This window comes from Osmerus eperlanus, chromosome 15 (assembly GCF_963692335.1).
Source record: "Osmerus eperlanus chromosome 15, fOsmEpe2.1, whole genome shotgun sequence".
Classification (NCBI taxonomy): domain Eukaryota; kingdom Metazoa; phylum Chordata; class Actinopteri; order Osmeriformes; family Osmeridae; genus Osmerus; species Osmerus eperlanus.
Genome location: NC_085032.1, coordinates 6,605,881 through 6,629,228, shown reverse-complemented (window position 1 = coordinate 6,629,228; position 23,348 = coordinate 6,605,881). Strand labels below are relative to the sequence as shown.

The following is a 23,348-nucleotide window of genomic DNA, read 5'->3' as shown; positions in this document are numbered from 1 at the left end:
TTGCTGATGAGATTTCTTTCTTTCTTTGTTCAAGGGGTGGCAGGGGTCTGAGGGGGGAGGGGGAAGGGGGGGGGGGGGTCACACAAGGCAACACTTGACGTTTTGGGACCTGAGAGAAAATCAGTAAGGATTTATGACGGTGAAGAGGCCGTTTACTGGTTTTGTTCCTTAAACCGGTAAAGGAGAGGGGGATGGAACAGGGAGGGGGGGGCTTGTGTGACGTCCTGCCAGGGGGGCATAGAAGCCAAATGGGGTCTGAGGAGGCCGCTGGGAAGTGCACATGCACATCTGTGTTTTTCCGTTGATGCATTCAAACAATAAAGACATGCATTGATATGCATTAGAGAGTCCCCATCAGGTGACGCAAAAAGAGAGTTTGCGGGATGTGATGGCTGGGCGTGAGGCGGGGAGCAGATTGCCGCGAGCCCGTCGAATCATTCCACCCTCACCACAACCTGATTGAAATGCCAAAGGACGGTACTCAACCCTTCAGATGGGGGAAATGTACAACTGCTGCCGGAGAATTCCAATTGCTCCAATCTTCGATCATCATCATCATCTTCATCATTCAGAAATGTGTCCTTGTGATCTTTCTCCATCATCCAGGCCATTTTCATTTGGGCGCAGAGTTACTGAGTCTGTGTGGGTGTGATGCATGATTTTGAGCTCGATTTTTTTTCAATTACATTTCGGATGATTAAATCCAAAGTGAATCTGAAAAAACAACTAAGAACATGAACCGAAGGAGGGAAAAACCACAGTCAGCCTTTTAGGGTCACATTTTTTATAAAAAATATGAACTTAATTCTCACATAAAGACATACAATGTTTGGTTTTGTTTCTGATATTTTACATACTTTTTCTGAAATGATGTCCACAAGGATTTTTCGGTAATAAACCAGCGATACATGGCAGCAAATACATAGAGAAGATATCACTCTGAAGATTGAAATACTCTTAAACAGACGTCATTGACAACACTTTGAGGGAAACATGTTCTCAACCAAAGCACAGCTGTTTCATCATGAATTACAGACAAAAATGACAGACATTCATGCACCAAGGCTTTTGTATACCTTTGGCTTTTAAAACAACAAAATAGTAAATAAGGCATTCCCTTGTCATGTTAGCAGCAATGGAAAAGTAAAATATATGTATAAATATATATAAATGGAATAACAATTTTCCATCCAATTAATATATACTTTCTCTACCTCCCCTTCTTAGGTTCACTCCTGCCCCCCCCCCTCAGAATACACCTCCGAAAACATTTGAAACGAAAAGAAGGCAATTTATTTTTAAGTCGTGGTCATTGAAAGATGTCACAAGGACGTATAGGAAACAAAACATGAGCGAGAGGTCCTTTTTTTTTAAATCTCCAACGACAGTGCTTGGTTGTCGTGTCAAGTCCCCCATCCTCCAGTGCCTAAGAGTCGTCATCGGTTTTGACGACGTGATAAAGAGTGACGTTGAAAAGCACCTGATGGCCGTTGTTCCAGGCGTAGAGCGCCCTCTCTCGAGCGTTGTAGTCCAGCATGGAGATGTGAAAGTACTGGTTGTGGAAGGGGATATCAGTGTACTCGTAACTCGAGGTCTTCGTGGAGTACGAGTAGTAGACCTTGGCTCCGGTGACGTGAGAGTTAGTTATGTAGAGGGTACCGCAGATCATAAAAGACTCCCCCGCGTTGCGCTTGGAATATTCCGTGTTCCAGGTCTTCAGCACCTCCAGGGTTTCGGGATCGATCTGGGAGATGACGATATTCCCCGCGTTCTGATTGGTCGCATACACCACCCACAAGCCCAGCTCGTCGGCCATGACGTCGATGTCGGAGTATCCGCCCCACGTGTACGGATACGAGTTGTGGAAGCCTGCGTGATCCAAGGCGCGCTGCGCCGACACCTGGCCCGTCTCAAAGTTGTACCGGACGATGATGTTGCTCTGGTACTTGTTGTAGTACAGCGAGCCGTTGAACACCACATGGTTGGTCCCGTCCCACTTGGACGGCAGGTTGTAGGTTCGAGACACCACCCCGGAGACAAAGTCATCCATCGTCTTGTACTCGCGCACGATCCTGTTGTTGGTGTAGCTGTCCATGTACCAGACCTGCAGATGGAGGGGAGATGGACGCACATGCGTACATACACAGACACGCATCCGCTTATACTCATACGCTAAGGCAAAGGTCGTCCTCTGCGTCGTTGCTTTTAAGTCCGGCATAAAAGGAGAATTTACCAGGGCTCATAAATCAAGGCGCGTTGTACAAGGCGAGAGAGAAGCAATTAGATTTCCCCACCTTGGAAAGCGCTCTATGAAAACCAATACCATGACACTGGTCATGTCAACCTTTAATAATTGTAATAAATACCCCCCACTTGGAAAACTCAGCAGAGATGTTTGTCCGATGGCAAGATAACCGGACACGCCCACACAGAAAAACACATGGGCATGAGCATATACAAGGACGCAGACATGTACACACACACACACACACAAACATACATGCATGCAATACTCCATACACATGCACAGGTTTGCACACACATGCACCCATAAGTACACGTTAGCATACGCACACACACATACACACACACACACACACACACACACACACGTGCACATGTGAGCATTCACGTACGCACACACCCACACTTCCAAACGACAAGACTGACCCCATATCAGATCACGTACGCAATGTACACATGCACATACACACGTGCAGTACTCCACATACACACAAACACACACTTGCTCACACACACACACACACTCACCCGGTTGTTTTTGGGAGAGGCCTGTGGATCAGTCATCCATGCTCCGTAGCGTGTTCCAGATGTCTTTATGGTGACGGGTCCAGTGATTTTCATTAATTTCCCACACGCTGTTAATAAAGAAAACCAGTGATAAGAGATTCTGTTTTCTCCCCTGTTTGCCTAACTGCATTTCTCAAGACAATTTGCTGCCTGCGCCCCCCTTGCTACGAGCATGCTGGGCTTCTCAAACATCTTCTCCTCCCTGTCTGTTGTACTCTGCCTCTCAAGCCTTGCTTCTGAGTGGCACGTGTAATGCGTGTAGGGCGACATTTTGCATTAAATACCGATGCCGAGGTGTTATGGTTATGGTCCAGTCTCGTCTAAAACTGACTCCATGGCCTACCAGTCAGACTCCTCTAGTTCAAGGTAACCAGCGACATCCCACCAGTGCAGTCTTATCATCTGTTTTCAAGGTTATTATCTCAATACTTTCAGTCAAAGAGTACATTAGGCATTAAAACATGCAAAGCACAGTCGGAATTGTCCCATCAACTGTGGCTTTTGATGTGTGGGTTTTTCATTGGCGCACGAAGAGTAGGCTCCCTCGTTGGGAAGCCTTTACTTACTGTACAGTAGCACATACTCCCTGTAACATAACCAGAGGGAGCACATTCATATCTGCACAGCACACAACAAGCTATAGTAGCATCAATCAGGGTTATCTGTCCAAATGGGACTACGGTAAAGTCAAGAAGGGTTATCGTTACTGCACGTCAGGCTCAAGTCAACCAGGGTTATCTGTACAATAGGACTACAGTAGAGTCAAGAAGGGTTATCGTTACAGCCCGTCAGGCTCAAGTCAACCAGGGTTATCTGTACAATAGGACTACAGTAGAGTCAAGAAGGGTTATCGTTACAGCCCGTCAGGCTCAAGTCAACCAGGGTTATCTGTACAATAGGACTACAGTAGAGTCAAGATGGGTTATCGTTACAGCCCGACAGGCTCAAGTCAACCAGGGTTATCCACGCAGCACATGACAGGCCGGAGTCAAGTCAGGGCAGGGTTATCTGTTCTGACAGGCTGGGGGGGAGGTAGAGTGAAGCATCTGGACTCACTCAGCTTCCCCATGCAGTTGCGGAGCCGGCTGTCCAGCCGCAGGACCCTCTGGAAGAGCTCGTCGTAGTCGTACGCCCCCACCTCCTCCTGGATGCCCGTCAGCACGGCCGACAGGTTGCGGATCTCCTCCTTGAACTGGGAGACGAGCGCCGCGTCCGTCTTGTACTGCTCCAGAACGGGGATCAGAGGCACCAGCTCGTCCATCTTCTCCTTAATCTCCTGGAGGGGCGAGGGGGGGGGGGGGGGGGGTTTGAGAGGTGGAAGGGGGGGAGGGAGAGGGCAAGTGGCGAGTGAGAAGGGTGGGAGGGTTGGAAGGAGGGAGGATGGAGTGGGGTAGGGGGAGAGGGATAGGGGTGTGGGGGGGCGGAAGGGGGCGAGGGAGAGAGAAAACGGGAGAGGGAGCGATGGTGAGAAGGGGAGGTGGAGAAGATGGTCAGGATTAGATTGATGGCCAGGGGGAGATTTACGTCCACCTTCTGTGATGTGCGAGGTGGAGGTGGACGGGGGGGGGGGGGTTTCAACTGTTGAATGGTTAACAACAGACACGCTCGATTCTGACAGGGCTGTCTCCAGCCTTCAGGACTGAGGACGTGCTGTACTACAAGTGGAGCATTGTTGGGTGGTCCACCTGCATGGCTACCTGGAAGTTACGGGCCAGGACGGCTTTCCTGCTGTCTTCGACCTGCCTGAACTTGGTCCTCAGCCCCTTCATCTGGTTCTCCATCTTCATGACGTACTGGAAGTCCCTCTGGGTGCGGAGGTTCAGAACCTCGATGGACTGGGACATGTTCTGAACCTGCAGACAGAACCCAAATCTTCAGAACAGCCTTGAACTAACTCAAACCCCTTCAAACATCAGAGGTAGAAGACAATATTACACAGCATTTATCAGCTGGCGGGTTGACAAATCGTTGAGAGTTTTGACATATGGACCTAACACTGTGTGATAAATGTGAGGTAAATGATCTTGCAGTTTCTGGCGCTCTGCACATCTGTTGTTTTCTCATCCCTCTCCAAGTATTGGGTTTCCAACGAGAGAAACCAAATTAGCAGGCTTCGGGGTTCTCCTTTGTTTAACAGACTATGTCAGGCAGCTGTGCCCAACACATCTGCATAACGACACAGGCAGAGCTTAGCCTCCCTGTATTTGATTAAAAGCCAAGCTATTAGTCATCAGTACAGGTATTAATGGCTTCTTAAATCACTCTAACTTTGGCACTGAAATGACTTGTCATAGAACTGTGTAATAAGTCATGTACTTTGGATGTGAAAGCAGAAGCTATATTCAACTACAGAGGGTACAATTTCTGGGGAAATTGTGGGGCGTGCTCTTGTATTTTTGTACGCCCTTCGACTGGTTAGCTCCTGCGATTCCCACACAGCAGAATTGTAGTAGTTAGCTAGCTCTACAATTTACCCGGGGCTTGGTCTGAATCTAGGAGCAAAACGGAGCACAGCTGCCAGCTGTAGGTAGCCTATATGCAGGTAGCAACGCTAATGCTAAATAGCTATTTACCTGGTCGGCTCCATGACGTCGGGTAAGTAGGGCTCGTGAGACTGCTCTCCAAAAGAACGAAGGGGAACTTACTTGTCTAGCATATGAAGACATGTTGCCTCAACTTTCCTAGACTACTATATTCGACTTTGTTAAAGTGTAACTGGTCAGTTTACCTGGAAAAGATCATGCACCAGATATCTTCTTCAAGTTTAAATGTGTACAGTACAGTATGTGTGTGTGTGTGTGTGTGTGTGTGAGTGAGTCTTTGTGGGTGTGCGTGTATATGTGTGTGTGTGAATGAATGAATGAATAAAAACCTTTATTGCCCCAAAGGGAATTTGTTCTGCACGAAGAGCTTAAAAACAGAGATACATTCAACACTGCAGACAGGACAGTAAAGTGGAATTATTTTTAAAAAGCACAGCGAGACAATAAATGCAATAAAAAAAATAATACAAAGATACAACTGAAGGCATCGCAGGAATAATGTGAGTATGTATGTGCGTGTGGAAGTATGTAAGGTTGTGTTTGTGTGTGCGTGATTGTGTTTGGCTGGGTGACAGTGTGTGTGTGTGTGTATAAGTGTATGGGTGCGTGTCAGTATGTGTGTGTGTAAGTGTGTGTGTGTGTGAGTGTCAAGGTGTGTCAGTGTGTTACCTTCTCCAGTAGCTGGCGTAGCTGCCTGCTCTTGGCATCCCTGGAGCACAGGCTCTGTTCTGGAGCCACGACCGTGCAGATACAGCGTCCATCTGCATCCTGCGCTGAGCTGTACACCTGCCAGCCCTCCTTAGGCCCGATGGTCTACAGGGACACACACATACACACACATGCACGCACGCATGCACATTCACACACGCATGCACAAACGCACACACACACACACACACACACACACACACACACACACACACACACACACACACACACACGGTTATTCCAACAAAAGATGCTTGTCTAAGACTTTCCAAAAACTCCAATGTTCAGGGAGGTCTCATTCCATTTTGGAGTTTGCTCAAAACAAACTGGACCATATGGTGTGGTATGATGTGTCTGTCTGCTGCTGCTAGTTCCAGTACATTGACTGCTTTGGCAGACAACAATGACTCAATCTCAGGCTGAACTATCCACCCCAGCCTGTCCATCTTTTTCATAAAGTCTCATCTCCCACAGAGAGAGGGAGACCGAGAGAGGCAGACACACACTGTAAACAGAGAGTTAGCCAACAAGAAACAAGCCAGACAGGGAGGGAGAGAGGGGGGGAGAGAGAGACACAAAAAATATAGGGAGGAAACAAGAAAGAGACCGAGAGACATATGAACACTGGAGGAGAGAGGGAGAGACACACAGAGAGAGGAGGACAGGAAGAGTGACATAGATAGAATAAGAGGGAGAGACCGGGACAGAGATAAGGGGAGAAAGACAGACAGAGGGAGAGGGAGAGAGAGAGGAAGAGGGAGAGAGAGAGAGATACACAGTCCACATTCTCTGTGCAGAGAGTGAACCAGTGATTGTCCACTAGGCTGGCTTCAGAGGAGCACCTTTGTGAGGATGATTAATGACTACACTCTCGAATGCATCTCTGTGAAGCCAATGCAGCCAGCTCTCTTCTGTCTAACTTAAATAGGAACATCGAATCGCAAAGGCTGAAAAAAGACTATGGAGCTTGAAGTATGAGCTTTTCACTGGAGAAAACGGTTTTGTCTAACCAGCAGTAAATTACAAACATGATCTAATTATCATGAAGACCTTGCTTTGATATCCAGTTTTCCACAAATCATTTGCCAAATCAAACCACTAATTGGGGGTTCTTTTATGCAGGTCCTGTTACTCACTTAGATAGTTACTCACATTTCTGGTCTCTGCTCGAACAAACATACAACAGACTCTGTAGAGCTCTGCACTGAACCCACCAATCACATCTGAGGTGGTTCACTGACACCCCCACCTGCACACAACACAGGCCTGCACCGCTGCACACGAACAGACACCCCAACAGGTACGAAAAGCACACACATGAACGCAGCGCGCTTCATCCAAGAGAGGTAGTCTAACAGAAACATTCATTTTCTGCCCTTTTGATACAAGATTAAATTCACATCAAAAAGAAGCCCAGGGAACAGTGTACTCCTCTGTTTGCATGAACGTCGCTCCACGTTTGCGTTCATCGATCAAACTGTCTAAACAAAGGCGGTGAGATATTAGAGGGGACTGAAGTGGAATGCACATGTCTGGACTGGAATTGATGATCACCCTCCTTAAACGAGTTAACATCTCTGCTCTAACGGAGAACAATACGAATTTGAGTGTGTACGTGTCCCTGACTGAATGGATCCAGAAGTCAGTTGTTCATGGGAGTCTGAACATGACAAACAGTCACCTGCATGTAGCAGTGTGTAGCCTTGCAGGATGGGGGTGTGACAAATGCCAACAACAGCCCCCCCCCCCCCGTCTAATGTCAAGGCCGCGCACACACAAAGGGGTGGCTTGAAATAGAGTGTGACTGATCGTGTTTGTGTGTAGGTGTGTGTGTGTGTCTGTCTGATTGTGTGTATACGTGGGCGGGTGTCTATCTGATTGTGTCTGTGTGTGTGTGTGTGTTGATGTCTGTCTGATAGTGTTTGTGTGTGGGTGTGTGAATATGTGGGTGTCTATCTGATTGAGTCTGTGTGTGTGGGTGTGTGTGTATGTGTGTGGACCGGGAAAGTTGTGTTTGCCCGTGTTTGTATTGTAAACATGACACAAAGAGAGGCAGACACATCAACAGATAAGTGCCGGTCGGAACCGCACGGTTGGAGAGAGATAGCAGGTGAGAGAGACAGAGGAGAAGCACACGGCGGTTGTTATTGCCAGGGAGAAATGGCCCGGGCTACAGAACCGGAGAGAAATTCATTTCTTCAAAACCCGTCACAGCGCGGACTCCTCTGACCCTGCAGGAAAACGACGGCACGGATCATTCCGGAAGAGATCATTGCCGAGTGACCAGAACCCCGTCCCATCACCAGACCTCTCACCTCTCTCCTCCAAAAGCGTGTACCACCGCATGTTCTCCTGCCGAACGAAACCCCGCCTCTGTCACGCACACTGGGGACAGACAGCCGAGAGAGAGCGATCAAACGCTATCTTTTTAAGCGAAGATACTGGGGAGCTCCATGCCATAGTGAATGACTTGTGCTGCCACGACCGGAATACCGATTAGAGGCACCTAAGTGAGCCAGACTCCTCTGTGTCTACCTCCACAAACAGGCTGGTTTGGAGTACACCGTCCCCAGATCACGACGTCCCTCGCCATCAAGCTCACGCTCTCCCTGTTCACGTCGCCGTGACGCCGATCATGCGGCGATCGTTAGCGAGCTACTAATTGGAGGAACACATCCATGATCAGGCCGGTCGATTACATGTGGAGGAGGTCTAACGAAGACAGAAGCGACTCAGTTCGTTCTCCTCTCGGCGCAACTCCCACAATGCTTTGCAGTGACAGACGTCTGGCGAGGAAGTCAACGCTCCTCCGAGCTACAATCACGGTAATTAAGAAGGGAGTGGGGAAGAATCTAGAAAGCCCCCCCCGGTAAACTGTACCCAGCGCCTGGAATCATTCTTCGAATTGCATTAGTTGTCTCATAATCACCCGGAGGACAAGTAATTTAGCCATCTACGCCGTGATATGAGGTGTCAGTGCCTCAGCCATCATTTAAATGGTGGGGATCATTGATACAGAAGTCACAGAGGAGCCCGTGGGAGTCTAACCGTGACAAACAGAAAAATGCTGTGTACCGTGGCAGGGTTGGGGGGCGACAACCACAAAAGGGCCTTGATTTTGGAACTGGAATGTTTGGGTCGACATGCTAACAGCAGAACACAGACTCTATGATACTAAGACTAAGATCACCTAGAATCTATCTTCCACTTATATTTTTTAAGCACAGCATTATAATGTGTTTTGACTGTATTTTTTGTATACGCGCTTCCTTTAGCTTCTGATGTGGTAAGGGGAGAGGGGAACCGGAGTGTGGAACCCCAAGCAGTTAAATAAGGAATTTGTGGAGTGGGATTATCAATCTCCTGCCAGTGGTACATGGTTTGTGAACATATGATCACTAATGGCATTTTCTTTTTTTTCTTTTTTACAATGCTGCCTGTGTGTAGTTTGTTTTGTTTTGTGATGACATCGCTCAGGCTTGTCATCTTTCATTTTGATTCTGTGGAGTCATCAGAGACAGCCACTGCCCTTAAGTGCTGACTCACAGAGAGAGAAAGCGAGAGAGAGAGAGAGAGAGAGAGAGAGAGAGAGAGAGAGAGAGAGAGAGAGAGAGAGAGAGAGAGGCAGAAAGAGAGACAGAAAAGGAACAAAAACAAGAATAGAAGTTATTAGTTTGCTAAGAATTATCGGAAAGAAACGAGGAGTTAGAAAGTATCTCTTTGACCATATAGGTCAACACAAACACAAGTCATGAACACATAGACTTACACAGCACTGACCAACATACAGCAGAACATGGACATGCTTTGCTTGTGTATTTCATATGGATAGTATATTTTTTAATCAGTCATTAAGTCTACAGCAATGGATATGTCTTCCAGGTGCATAATACAATTTGTAATCACTAAACACCAGTTCCCAACCATCATTTTAATCATGAAAAAATGTGTCAGCCTCATAACAGGCCCAATTAGTTGCCTGGCAAACTCCCACGTGGGAATAGCCATATCAGTATATTTCATTCACTTGGAGATTCTCCCCAGGGAAATACTTAAGTACCTGTTGTGGAAACTGTGCCACAAAATAGATGGTATCACATTTTCCTGGGCGGCTTGAAGATTAGGCACTGGAGCTGAAAAACGTCCTGTTAAACCATGACTTGTTACAGAGAATTAGAAAGGGAAAACAACTCTTGACGAATGGTTTGTGTACATTCGACTACACGCACAGTCCTCGAACATTTTTGCATTCACTCTTCGGACACAAGTGCGCCCCCTTTTGGTTTAAATTAGTTTTCAGCACCTAGCGAGTGGACAGCTCCACATAGACCCACACATCACGTGCCACACACATGAACGTATGCGCGCCCGGGCAGGATGAGACGCTCATCCAACCTTTTCATCACGGACCATCTGATCATATATGACACTACCGCAGACGCGTTAACTATTGTTAATCACAATGTCAATTTATTGTCGTTGACCGCTGACCAGGAAATAGCCTTGTGAACACAGTAAATAGAAAAGATGATTTGACCGAAATGTATGCGGCAGTTTTAAATTGCTAAAGGAACATATGAGCAAAGTTTCACGCCACAACATTACAAGAAAAGGCTTCCTCGTCATTATCATAGGGTCTCACACAAAATAAATTATTCACAGACAGATACTTGGGTTGGCTGGCTGCAGTAGCCTACTTCAACACCCAAATTCCCTAACAAAATAGACAACAGTAAACAACAAGCTAGAGATATCTTAGAGGGATGCACTGTTTTTTTAGAAATGGAAAAAAGCACATTTGGACATAATTGGCTCTGATATTTGTGTGGACTTGGGTTTCAGTGCAGTGAACCCACCAAGTTGCCTGTGTCCACTGTCCACTGCCCTTTTCCCCCACATGCAGCTACAATCAAAAGCAAACTCGGATAAAGTGTCTTACAAAAACATTTCATTAAGAGTAAAATTCATATCAAGTATCCAATATTTTTGTATACCCTATCGATAATATATACCAAACCATTAATGAACACAAAGGGCTCACACATTTCTTTCAACTAAAAAATGTGATCTTAGCCTCTTTTTACCTCCCATTCCCCTCGTCGACATCCGTATGGGTTCTATTTGGATAGCTAGTTATTACAGGGGGCAAAATGTTCTGTTCTGTAAAAAAAAAACATAAGCTAAGTTATTATTGAAGAAATTAAGGTGAATCAAAATCAACCCGCATGCACCTTTGTAAATAAAAGTAAAGGCAGCGTTTAGCAGGCAGTCCTGTGGACGCGGCGCGTGCCGTGCCTTCATCTGACCGGACGGGACTCACCATTGAAGGATATAATCCGAAGATCATAAGTGAAAGCACGGGATACAGGACAGTCAACAAAACCCGCATACTGTCGGAAAGCCAGTTGCACTTCTCAGCTTGTTCACGCGCAGGTCTCACTGCGGGACCGTCACCGCGTCGCTGCTGGTATATGCCCGCCGTTCAGAGCTCTCCAAAGGAACAAGCGTGATAGATCCACATTCATTACACCGCTCCGGGGACTCTCTTGCGTGAAGACAATACAGAACACCGCTGTTTGGACACAACAGACATAGAAAAAAAGTTTCTGCCTGGAAGAAGACAGATCTAGACTGCAGGGGAGGTGCACAACGGATATGACATCATTTGGTGTGTCTTGATTATTTGAGGAAAACGTTTCATGATGTTGATCAGTGCCAAGACCTGCCACTCCCCTCACAGAACCCAATCTAGCTACACGCACACACACACACACACAAACACAATGAGTGGATACAGAATCAAATGCGTTTATTGAGGCTTGGTGATATGAGTGTAGGGTAGAAACATGAGACTGGATACTCTAAAAACACATCTACTCCCAGAGGAGTGTTGACCACACACCGCATCAACAAGTATCAGAATATAGACTATAAGAGTCCAACATGGCCAAAATCTGATTTGCAAATGCCTCTAGGGTACAACTGATTGTATGTGGCTGATGTAAACTACACTTGTTTCATCCAAAACACCTGTGAATGCTAACGCTCATTTCTCACAACACTAAAGGTGAAGTTGTTCGTCTGTCGCTGTCCTCTGGAGCGGAGAGCGAGGGTGATTTATTTACGCCGACGACGGGAGCGAAACTCGCGCACGCATCTGCCAATACCCCCACCTCCACTTACCCAGTGTATTCAACTGTTCACTCGTCCAGGCACGATTGAAAGAGCGGGGAGGGGTTGGCGTGCCTGGTGGGTAAATGTGTGTGTGAGGGGGAGGGCTCCGTTGCCTGTGGCCACCACAGTTGCGTCTGTTGCCGAGCGATGCTGGCCCGCGAGGGGAGTCTTCATGCCTCTGTTGCTGGGCTCGGAGGGTCGGGAGCCAGGAGAGGCTGCAGTGTGAGGGCCAGGGCGACACGGGGGTGGAGAGGTAGCCTCCGGTCCGGAGTGGAGACGCCGAGGAACATGGAAGACACTCGCAGTTCCACCCCACTCCACTCCACCTCTCCCCCCCCCCCCCCCCCCGCCATCTTCACCCTCTGCTAGTAATTTTCTCTCTCCAAAACCACATCAAGTCAGCTCTCACCCCCTTTAATGGACCTCCCCCACTATGTGTTCTGAAAATGAGTTCTGTTCCATAACTACACACATCTCGGTCTTCTTCAGATTTTCTCTCTTGTAATCTCGGTCTCTCTTTTCTCTCTCCCGCTGTCACCTTCTCTGGCTGTCTCTCCTGTGGCTTTGTTGAATCACAGGTAACAACTGTCTGGGTTGTTCAGGATGTTTAAGATGAAATAATGGTTGTTCAGTTTCATTCATTTCATGTTAAAAAAAAGAAAAGTGTGGGTGTTTGTGTGTGCAAATGAATGTGAGCGTGTGTGTGTTCGTCCATGCATGTCTTCGTGAGTGTGTCTGTGTGTGTGTGTTCGTCCATGCATGTGTGCGTGAGTGTGTCTGTGTGTGTGTGTTTGTCCATGCATGTGTGCGTAGCAGTGTGATGTTGTTCCCCTAGATCAGTGGTTCTCAAACCTGTCCTCAAGTACCCCCTGTCCTGCATGTTTTAGATGTTTCCCTGCTCCAACATACCAGATTTAAAAATAAATGGGTCTTTATCTAGCTCTGTAGAAGCCTGGTAACAAACATGCATTTGAATCAGGTGTGTTGGAGCAGGGAAACATCTAAAACATGCAGGACAGGTGGTACTTGAGGAACAGGTTTGAGAACCACTGCCCTAGATTATGCACTAAATTGCACACAATGACCAATTCGAATAGGTCAGGTCAAGAGGGGATGTTAATCATTTGATAATAATAATAATAATATTTCTGTGTGTTTTTTTAATTGAATTACAGATGGATAGCTAATGTTAATTTTTGGTGTACAAACACTTTTTCATATCTATATTGTAAATACATGTGATAAAATATATATATATATATATATATATTTTGGTTTGACCCATCGCGGGTTATCTGGATTCTCACATCTCCCTATTGTACTTTTCGACCTGACCTTCGGTTAGCAAGGTGAAAACTGTGGTAATGTTACACAACGTGATGTTATTCCAACATAAGTTTTGTTACCATGTGGACACCAAAAATGTAGGTTAACCTAAGGTACCTATTGTAGTTTGTGGGGACAGTGGTTGAGAAAGTTTCCATGTGCTCACGCTGGTGGCAAGAACTGGGAGTTGCACCAAGGGCTAACATATTTGATGTGTTGTCTCTTCGTGTGCAGGTATGTCTTTTATTTTGTCCATATTATGTTGTATATCATTTTATTTGTATTGTATAGTGTGCTGTTGTGCACTGAATGTGTGCACGCAGCACCTGTTATTTCGTTTTTGGTTCATTTGTTTCTTTTCGACCTGACCTTCGGTTAGCAAGGTGGCCAAGAGCTGGGAGTTGCACCAAGGGCTAACATATTTGATGTGTTGTCTCTTTGTGTGCAGTGTGCAGGCGAATAAAAAAGACTCCAACCAGCAGATCTTCAGTTGCGGCAGAGTCCTAATTGAAACTACACAACGCAGAACGAACCACGCTACATGTGAATGAGTGTGTCTGTGTGTGTGAGAGTGTGTGTGAGAGTGTGTGTGAGTGTGTGTGTGAGAGTGTGTGTGTGAGTGTGCAGGGTCCGGGGTGTCTCTAATGAGCAGACTGGGGACATGGTATCAGTGGTCTCAGAGCTCATCTTAGTGCACAGTAAGCACCACTCCTGTGACCGAACCATCCCACTGCAACCACTATAGGGAACCCCACCCTCCAGCTCCCTCTGTCCTGTGACCTCACGGCAAACACCACCCTCCACCTGCTCTCCATCCTTGAACCACATGCACCTCTCTCTCTTTCTCTTCCTCCATCTCTCTGTCACCTTTTCCTCTCTCCCTCTCTATACCTCTCTCTCTCCCTCTCTCTCTCTCCCTCTCTATCCCTCACTTTCTCTCTCTCACTCACCTATTTTTTTTTCTCCTTCGCCGGACTCGTTGCTCAGCAACATCAGCTGATAGTTTGCATGAGGAGGTAACTTTGTTTTGTTGTTATTGCTGCCAGTCTGAAGGAAAACGGTGAATTCTTGAAACACACTTGAAAGCAGCAATCTCTTTCACTCACTAATTACTGTCAGCTTTGGTGTTTAGGTCTGTGTGTTTTACAATGTGCGGTGCTGAAAGCAAATTAATTTCAAACCACCAATGTGATTGGCCTACCTTTCAAGAGTTATTTGAATAGGAAAAATTATTTTTATAATTGTGTATTCCTATTTAATTGTAGTAACGTTCAATCAGAGGGAATGAAAGGCTGTTGAGATGGTACACGAAGATGGGACACACTTTGAAGGTTGTGAAAGCTTTTGAGCCATTGTCAACGGAGAACAAACATGTCTTTACAGTAAACGTGATCGTGCCCGATCACGTTTGCAGCGTGGCTCTGGGTGAATGGGCGGGTGGCTCGGCAGATGCATGCCAGGCGGCTAAGCGGCTGTCTCCAGATTGAGTTTGAGTTTATCGCTGCGGCTACGTGGCTCTATGGCTCGCTCTGTGGGTCGGTCGGTCGGCGTAATGGGGTTGCAGCTTTTGTGAGTTTGCACGTGTTGGGTTTTATTGGTCGCTTGAGGATAGCATTTGCTGGATGTCATAGTAGGTCTATGTTATTATGATATAAACATGTAGGGTTAGGGTTACATGTATCTACACATCCATCACCAAACAGCAGTAGAGGTTTTCAACTGGGGAGGCCAAGCTGGGGCCAGTAGTATTGTTAGAGGGGCCAGTGACATGAAACATTATTGTTGTCCTAAAGCTTTCTTCACTGCATTGCAGGCATTACTAGGCAAAAGACCATGTTTGTAATTATTCCACAATGTATTTGCATTTCCCTTGCATTTTTACATTTGCATCACACAGTTTTGTGGTTTCTTGCAAAAAGAACATGATCACAAAAATGTATTGTGATAATTTCTTCAGCTTCTATGTTTAGGGGGGGCAAAAGGGGTTCCAACTTGTAGTCACAGGATCACTGGTCCCCCAACCCCCCCCCCCCCCTGCCCCCCTTTTGAACCATCCATGCAAAACAGAGCAGCAAAAACACACACACACGCACATCAAAGCAAACCAAAGACCCTAGATCGAAACTAATTTAAAAGAAAGATAAAAAAAAATGAAACTGAAAACGACAACATCAAAATGAAAGTATCTGCAGAGATGAAACGTCCCCCCTCCAGGAACTGCAGCGCCGCCTTCCTCCAGCCGGGCACCTCCGCCTCACCGTCCTTCGTTTCATTAGAACCCCCAGATGTGACAGTGGCATAGCAACCGTAACCATGTTCTGTTTTTTTTGTGGCTTCCGTTTTGGTGGAGATTACACGGAATGAGCCACGGTCCATTTCATGGGAGGTTGTCTGTCAATGCGAAACAAAATGGTGACTCATGCTTTCTTTTGCTCAGTGTCACACAACAAAATGTAAAGTATGTTCATATAGGTCCATTTTCTGTACCAATACACGTGTAAACATGTACACATATATATACAGTATTTACATATCAATTCAGTATGCATTGTGTGCAGGGACACCGCGAAGGTTTCTTTGCCCCCTTGGCTTATTTGTACTCCGACCGGGCCCCAAAATCCAAATCATACAGGAAAAGAGTTCTGCTTGGCTACCTGTCTGACCTAAGAACCAGCCTTATCTTCCCCCTGTTATGGTGCACCTGACTGTACATACAAGATATGGAGAATTTATATATGCACACTCAATGACAAGATACAATTTCTTCCTGCAATTTGACGACAACATCCAGCTTCAAAAGGAAAAGCCTAATTTGACAGAAGGGGCTACTATCAGTAATGCTGTCCTCTTCTAAACCCTCCTTGTGGCTTCCCTTCAACACACCACAGACACTGAGTCATCCACTATTTCTTTTGTTTCCTCACAGTGTTCCTCCTTCAGCTCCGCCACGACTTCCTCACTCAATGCCAACGCCACAACACCGTAGTATCGGTTTGCAAGCCGTGTTTTTATCAGCGCAAGGTGTCAGGTATGTGTGTGTGTGTGTGTCTGTGCGTGTGCAGGTTGCGGTCAGTGCCTATTCACAAAGGCCAGCTACTTTTTCCAAACCCATCCACGTAAAAATACCCCTGAAACATATAATTAAAATGTCAGCTTGGCAGCTTACGGTCAAACACTGTGGAATGGGCCATTCATCTTAACAGCTGAAGCATTCAGTCGCTTGCGGACCCCTCGTGTTTTAAATGTAATTCCCATTGTGAAATGCCTTCCGGCTTTTTCCAATGAAATGCACCCTTCACTCCCACCTCCTGTCTGCAGTACACTGAGACTTATTGAGCTGTTTAGTCTTCTGGCTCCAGTCCCAGACACCACAACTGAGGTGTTTATAGAAACGGCACACAACTGTACATTTCCCCCATAGATTTCTCACTTAATTATTGCTTCTTGAGGGAGTGTGAGGGGGGGGGGGGGGGCGGCATGCAATTTGAAAACAAACACGTTGTGTTAAGTGATTTGATGACTGCGGAAATGGAACACAACAGTTGTCATGTTCACGTTCGGATGTGAGTGAAATGAGGTGATTTTCCGTCCCGTGGGAATTCTCGGGCGTGGCGCTCTGCGGTCCCTCAGAGAGCTGTCTCTGTTCTCATCACGTCTGAACAGGGGAACAGATTCAGGGACGACAGGCTGTCATAAACGCGGCTCTTGCATTCAAGTCACATAGCGTCATCGCATGCTAAATACAGGATTGATTTTTCGATCCTATCCTTTTTTCTCCGCGACAAAACCACGTCTGTGAAGCGACGTCATCCCTATATAGTGGCGTGGCTAGTCCACATCAGCTCTGTGGTTAGGGTTAGGGTTATATGTTTAATGTACGCACCTTCCTGACAATGTAAATTCCTTGACTGTGCAAACTTTCATGGCGATTAAAACCCTTCTGATTCTGATTCTGGGAGGTGGATGGAAGGTGATTCCAAGCGAACCTTTCATGCGTGTAATGGTGCTTCCAAAACCTTTGGGACTCACTTATGAACTTTACGTTAGTGGGAATGTGGGAATATTCACCACGTTACGGACATCAGCATGCAAGGACTTTCTGTTTTATGTGTGATGGTGGCAGTATGTAGAGAGACAGGAAAGGCAGAGGAGGGAGATAGAGAGGGGATGACATTCAGTAAGTGACCTGGGCTGGGATCATACCCTGCAATATGGTATTAGTCTCAGTGATGTGTGTTCAAGGATTTATGGAAGTGATTTATATATTTTTTTAAACTAGCCCTCTGAGTACAAGGAAGGCGGTTCACAAGTAAAATATATTATTATTTTTAAAACGAAATGTTCAAGGTTATCCTTCTCTCTCATTTACTCAATTGTTCACAGACTCACTCACACACATACACACTCACACATACACACACGTACTCACACACACACACTTACACACACAGGTTTAAATCTACAAAGACACAGGATTCTAGAAAGATGGTGAGAGATAGAGACAGGTAGAGATAGAGATAGGTAGAGAGAGAGAGAAAGAGAGAGAGAGTGTGAGAGAGAGAGAACAAGAGAGACATATTAGGAGAGACATACTCACAGACATGTTATCAGTCAGAGGAAGAAACTCAGACACTGGTAATTGCCTAACTGTACAAACATAGATTTTTTTTCCAGGAAATTAATAATTTACAAAATCAATTCTGCTTTCCTTTAGAGATCTGTCAGTGGGCTGGACAGTACCTTCGCTATACTCCCACATTCTGCTGCAATTATCCCAGTCTGCATTATCCCAAAGTGCTTTCTGTTTTCAACAGACGTATAGCGAAAATTCAGAGGTAAATTGGCATAAAGGCGTTGTTATTTCTCTATACAGACGGCCTACCATTTAAAATCGCTCAAGGCAAGAAAAAAAAAGACGATGACATGAGTTCTCATTCCTGCATGTCCATCTCACAACTCTCAACTTACCCACAGTCATAAAGCATTCACCTCCATGTGTCATACCCAGCTGGGCATAAAAAGGTACTTTTCTAAACTGGGTTTAGCTGGTCTTGCTGCCAGCATGACCTCTCTTCTCATTGACTTGTTCTTCCTTTGTCCTTGGCTGGTAAACACAATCACTGCACTTCCTCCTTCCCCTGCCGCGTGGAGCATACCAGGTCTCGCTCTCCAGCGGCGTGCTAGGAGTCATTAGAGAGGAGGTCAGAGACGTCTGATGTCCCGCCCACGATCCATTCTGATGCTGTTCGAGTACCAGCGTCAGCGGGCTACGGCGGGAAAAGCAACAGGGCCGATTGAACTTGATTGAAATGAGGGTCTGTCTTTGATGCGCCGCGTCTGGGGCTTTGTTATGGCTCCCGGTGCAGCACGGTGTTGACAGTCTCTCAGGTTTCTGATGGGGGAAACCTTGGCTTGTGCCTCAGGGCTTGTTCAGCATCGTTTCGCCTGCCTCTCTGATCACTCGCCTTGCCGTTTTTTTTTTGTGAAATTTTATACAGAAAGATACCCTTGAAGTCCACCCGTGGAGTTTGAAAGACAAACGTGGAATGAGACCTATTCTTAAGGTGTTGGATTTTCCCCCCCGAGAATATAAATGTCTTCCTTCACGCAGGAATTATCAGGAGGGTTATTGTGTTCTCCAAAGTGGGTGAACAATGGTGTGCTCACAGAAGTGTGAACGATGTCAGACTGAAGACCGCACTGTGTAGAGCATGCATGCATGCATTAATGAGACTACGTTCCCCACATATTAAAAAGACTCGGAGCCTAACAAAAGTAGGTCTTTTCATCATTGTACTTTTGTTTTACCTTCACTAATCATCCACCAAAGTTTCATGAAACATATGCTCCACGCTCATTGAGTGGGCGAACTGCAACAAAATACAACCATCACATTATGACCACTTGACCAATATTGTGTAGGACCCCCCTTTTGCAGCCAATAAATCCCTGTCTCGTTGAGGCATGGACTCCTCTAGACCGTTGACCACTAGACCATCCCATAGATGCTCGACTGGTTTGAGAACAGGGCAATTTGGACACGTTGACGCTGTTGTGTTCCTCAAACCACTCCTGAACCATCTTTGCTTTGTGGCAGGGGGCATTATCCTGCTGAAAGATGTCACTGTTGCAACCGTTTCCATGAAGGGTGTACAGTATGGTCTTCAGCAATGCTTAGTGAGGTGGTACGTGTCAAACAACATCCACATTAACGGCTGGACCCAAAGTTTTCCAGCAGAACATCGGCCAAAGCATCACCCTGCCTCTGCCGGCTTTCCTGCTTCGAACACATCAACTTTAAGGACAAAATGTTCACTCTCTTCCCTAATGTGTCCCACCCACTGACAGGTGCCATGATAACGAGATAACTAATGTTACTCACTTCACCTGTCGGTGGCCATAATGTTGTGGCTGATTGGTGTACATGGGGCTGATTTTCTCTCTTCCTGTGGATAATAACTGTAGGCATACAGGTTGCGTAGACGTAAAATACATGGAATGAAACGTTTCTACTGAACAGGCTAAGTAGTGGCATACAGTATCAAGTATTATTTCCTTCCTTATCAACTCAGTTTCCTAGTCTTGTTGTTTAGTGCAGGGGGGAGGATGATGTTGATGACGTGCCACAGTAAATTCCGTGTTTGTATAACATACATGGCGAATAAACCGAATTCTGATTCTGATTCTGTGAAGCACCAAGGAGTACAATTTAATCAAAAGAAAGATCCTTTCCTGTCGAAGTTTGTATCTCTGAATAGGGCTTCAACTAATGCATGGCGATATGTGATGTGTGTGTGTCTCAGTCAGAAGTTTATGAAAGGACATTGTTCAACGGGAGATGAAAGAACATTGCAAAGTTTGGAAGGGATGGATAGTTGGGATGAAAGGCTCTCTTGAGGCCTCTAGCCGTCCAACAACCCTGCCCTTATCCCCAACACAACCAAGCTATTAGATTAGAAACATCGACCTGGACATGTCTACCTTCCACACACCTCACTGATGTGAAGAATGGTGACACTTCAGAGAAGCAAAAAAAAACAAAAGTATAACACTGTGATCAATATGAAGGACTATATCTTTGGCATACAAAATTGCGCTGCAAGGTTAGATTTAGTCGGTGTGAACCGTCCAAGATTTTGAGTTTGCTGGCTAAAAGCTGTGCGAGGCTACCATAAACGTGATCAATGTTCATCCCCGAAAAAATGATTATTTTTCATTTTCTTCTCATTCATCATAATGAACCTGACAACAGATTTCCCATCTCTATTACCAAGGCGCTATAGGCTACAGAGCCAGAATCCAACCTAAAGCCATTTCCCCTGTAGTTCTGTTTGTGCTGACCTAGCTGGTTCCCTGCATGGGTAATGTAGTGTTTGGGGTTGAGGAGTCGTGCATGCAGGGAAATATGACACATTGATCTGGATATTTGAAGCAGCATCTGTCACAAAGACCTAGCCCTCATTTGGATGATGCGAAGCATAAATAAGAAAAAGTACCTTTGTTTTTGTGCAAATCTCCAAATGTTCCGATGAATTTGATGAATCGACAAAAATGACATTAAAGCAGCCTTACGGTAGCACATGATACGTGGTCGAATGGCATGGCTGAGTAAACAGTGACCAGACGTGTTGATGGGTCAGGGTTTTCCCTGTATGTGATCACAGCCACAGCTCCTGTACAACACAGGCAGTAGACCTGCGTAAGTGCAGGATGAAAGGCTTCATTGCGAGGCGCTGTTGTCTCCTTCTCCTCTCCCCGTGGATCCCAAATCCTAAGGTACAAATCTTACTCTGATCCCCGAGGTGCCCCTCTCCCGAGCGAGAGAATTGAAATACGGTTTGGCAAAAAGGCATAAATGCATTCTCTTGTAGAATCAGTTCTTTTCCATCATAGGGCCATTTGCCATGTATGCTGCAAAAGAACGCGTTCGAGTGTATCGTGAGCCAGTCCAGGTAATTACATACATAGGCAGTGTGAAAACACAGTAATCAATCCTTGGTCATACAGTTTATGTTCTGGAACTGGAATGATTCAAACGTGTTACTCCTCAATTTCAAGGTGACGGATGTGAACTGGATTGGACGATATGGCTATTTGTCAAGGGAAAAGCCTTCAGGAAGGAAGGAGGGAAGTAAGGATGGAGGGAAGAAAGGAAGGAAGTAATTGGTATACCACAGTATCCCCTTCTCTTGTACAGTAGCATCCTTTGAGAGTACAAAGAACCTTGCAATGTCCACACATTTCTGACAAACACGATATTACATCAAAACAGCGGCACTGAACAGACAGTTCTCTTGTCATGAAGAGAGGGAATCTTGGATTTGAGGGTTTCCCATTTAAATGGCTGTTTCTCCTCATTCCTTTTGACAAAGAGCCAGGCGCAACAACAAAAAAAAGAAAAAAGAAATGAACAAAATTAGAGTCAGTGTGGTGAGGAATAAGTCCATTGTTACTCCTCCATAACCTCATCAATTCACTCAAGTGAATCTCTTCTGCTCTCTGCGGGACAGAAATATAAATTGAGTCTGCCTGGGCAGTTGGCTCTTTGATGCCACATGAATTCTGGTTGTCATTTGTTTTCAAGCGGTGAAGGAAGTAACAACGACTAATTAGAGGTATTTGATTTCTTTCTCTTCTTGTTCGGGGACGGCCCTTGTCGTGTCATGGCTCCACTCCGACTGTTTTGCTCATCAACTGATAGCAGGCCGTTTTAAATGCTGCTTCCACCCTTCCCTGTGAAAAAAATCACTACAAAGCACTAAAGCTGTCAATACTCCTTTAAATCTGACAGTCTTTCTAGCAGATGTACATGTTAAATTACTCAGGTCCACCATACGTTAGGCATCGTTCTATGGTTCACAATGGTTGCTCACGACAAAAATGTAAACCTTAAGAAATGGCCTTGTGCCTACTCTGTAGCCTTACATACAAAATATTCTAATTTCACGTAACCTTTAACAAACAACTGACACATTAGATTTACTGTTGTTTAGAATCCAGTTTTAATATTTAAATGAACCATAAAAAGCACATTGAAACATTTTCTCATTTTAGTTACAAAAATGGGTCATCTAAAGGACTTATCATTGCATTCACAGAAGGATTTGAACAGAGGATGTCTAACATTTAAGTATTTCTCTCTTAAAAAAATTCCCCACCCGAAATATATAAACTTAATTGTTTAACCAAGGTATATACAGGGCTTAACATCCTCGCATCTTAATGGTTATCAAGAAAGTTTGAGGTATACGACCAAAAACAAAACAAAAACAAAAAAAACGAAACAAAAGAAAATGGACAGAAAGAAAACCCCAAATAAAAACAAAACAAACAAAAAGAAACGACAAATAGAATTAAATAAAAGTAGAGAGAATGCTATGAATGCTCGTTACAAGCACAGGATGACAACATTAGTGGACTATGTTGTATTTGTGCTGGTGTGACTCTTCCAGTTTTTTTATGGTCAATGAGGGCAAAACTGCAAATAACCTTAGAGCGTTGGATAGTCAATATATACACAGGGGATAAATTATAATTGGGGAATCGTTTGAATGCTCATTTTATTTGCTTCATAACAGTTACACGGTATGTCACTGACAAAAATATCATAATTATGTATTTCTTTATTTATCAATTTCTTTAACTTATATATATATTTGTTACGAACATTGAATTTTAGGAGCAGGAAGCAGGTTCTGATACACATGCAAGTTTTGAAAGTGGATTCAGAAATAACAGTATTGTACAAAATAATAATTACAGTTTTTTTTATTATCAAAATACACC

At 45.3% G+C, this 23,348-nt stretch overlaps 1 protein-coding gene across 1 annotated transcript; it reads right to left on the bottom strand.

Annotated features, from left to right (window-relative positions):
- Positions 1–285: 285 nt before the first annotated feature.
- On the bottom strand, positions 286–11,725 carry olfm3a (olfactomedin 3a). Its single transcript, XM_062480266.1, has 6 exons — positions 11,383–11,725; positions 6,024–6,167; positions 4,509–4,664; positions 3,868–4,087; positions 2,773–2,879; positions 286–2,104 (listed from the first exon to the last, which is right to left on the bottom strand). The coding sequence occupies exons 1-6, from the start codon at positions 11,449–11,451 to the stop codon at positions 1,427–1,429; spliced, it is 1,374 nt and encodes a 457-aa protein (XP_062336250.1). The 5' UTR covers positions 11,452–11,725; the 3' UTR covers positions 286–1,426.
- Positions 11,726–23,348: the final 11,623 nt, after the last annotated feature.

Coding starts and splice junctions, on each gene's coding strand:
- olfm3a (XM_062480266.1), bottom strand. CDS start 11,451: ATGCGGGTTTTGTTGACTGTCCTGTATCCCGTGCTTTCACTTATGATC. Junction 4,088..4,508: donor TCCTGGCCCGTAACTTCCAG/GTAGCCATGCAG, acceptor TCGCCCCTCCAG/GAGATTAAGGAGAAGATGGA. Junction 2,880..3,867: donor CAACTGCATGGGGAAGCTGA/GTGAGTCCAGAT, acceptor CTTTATTAACAG/CGTGTGGGAAATTAATGAAA.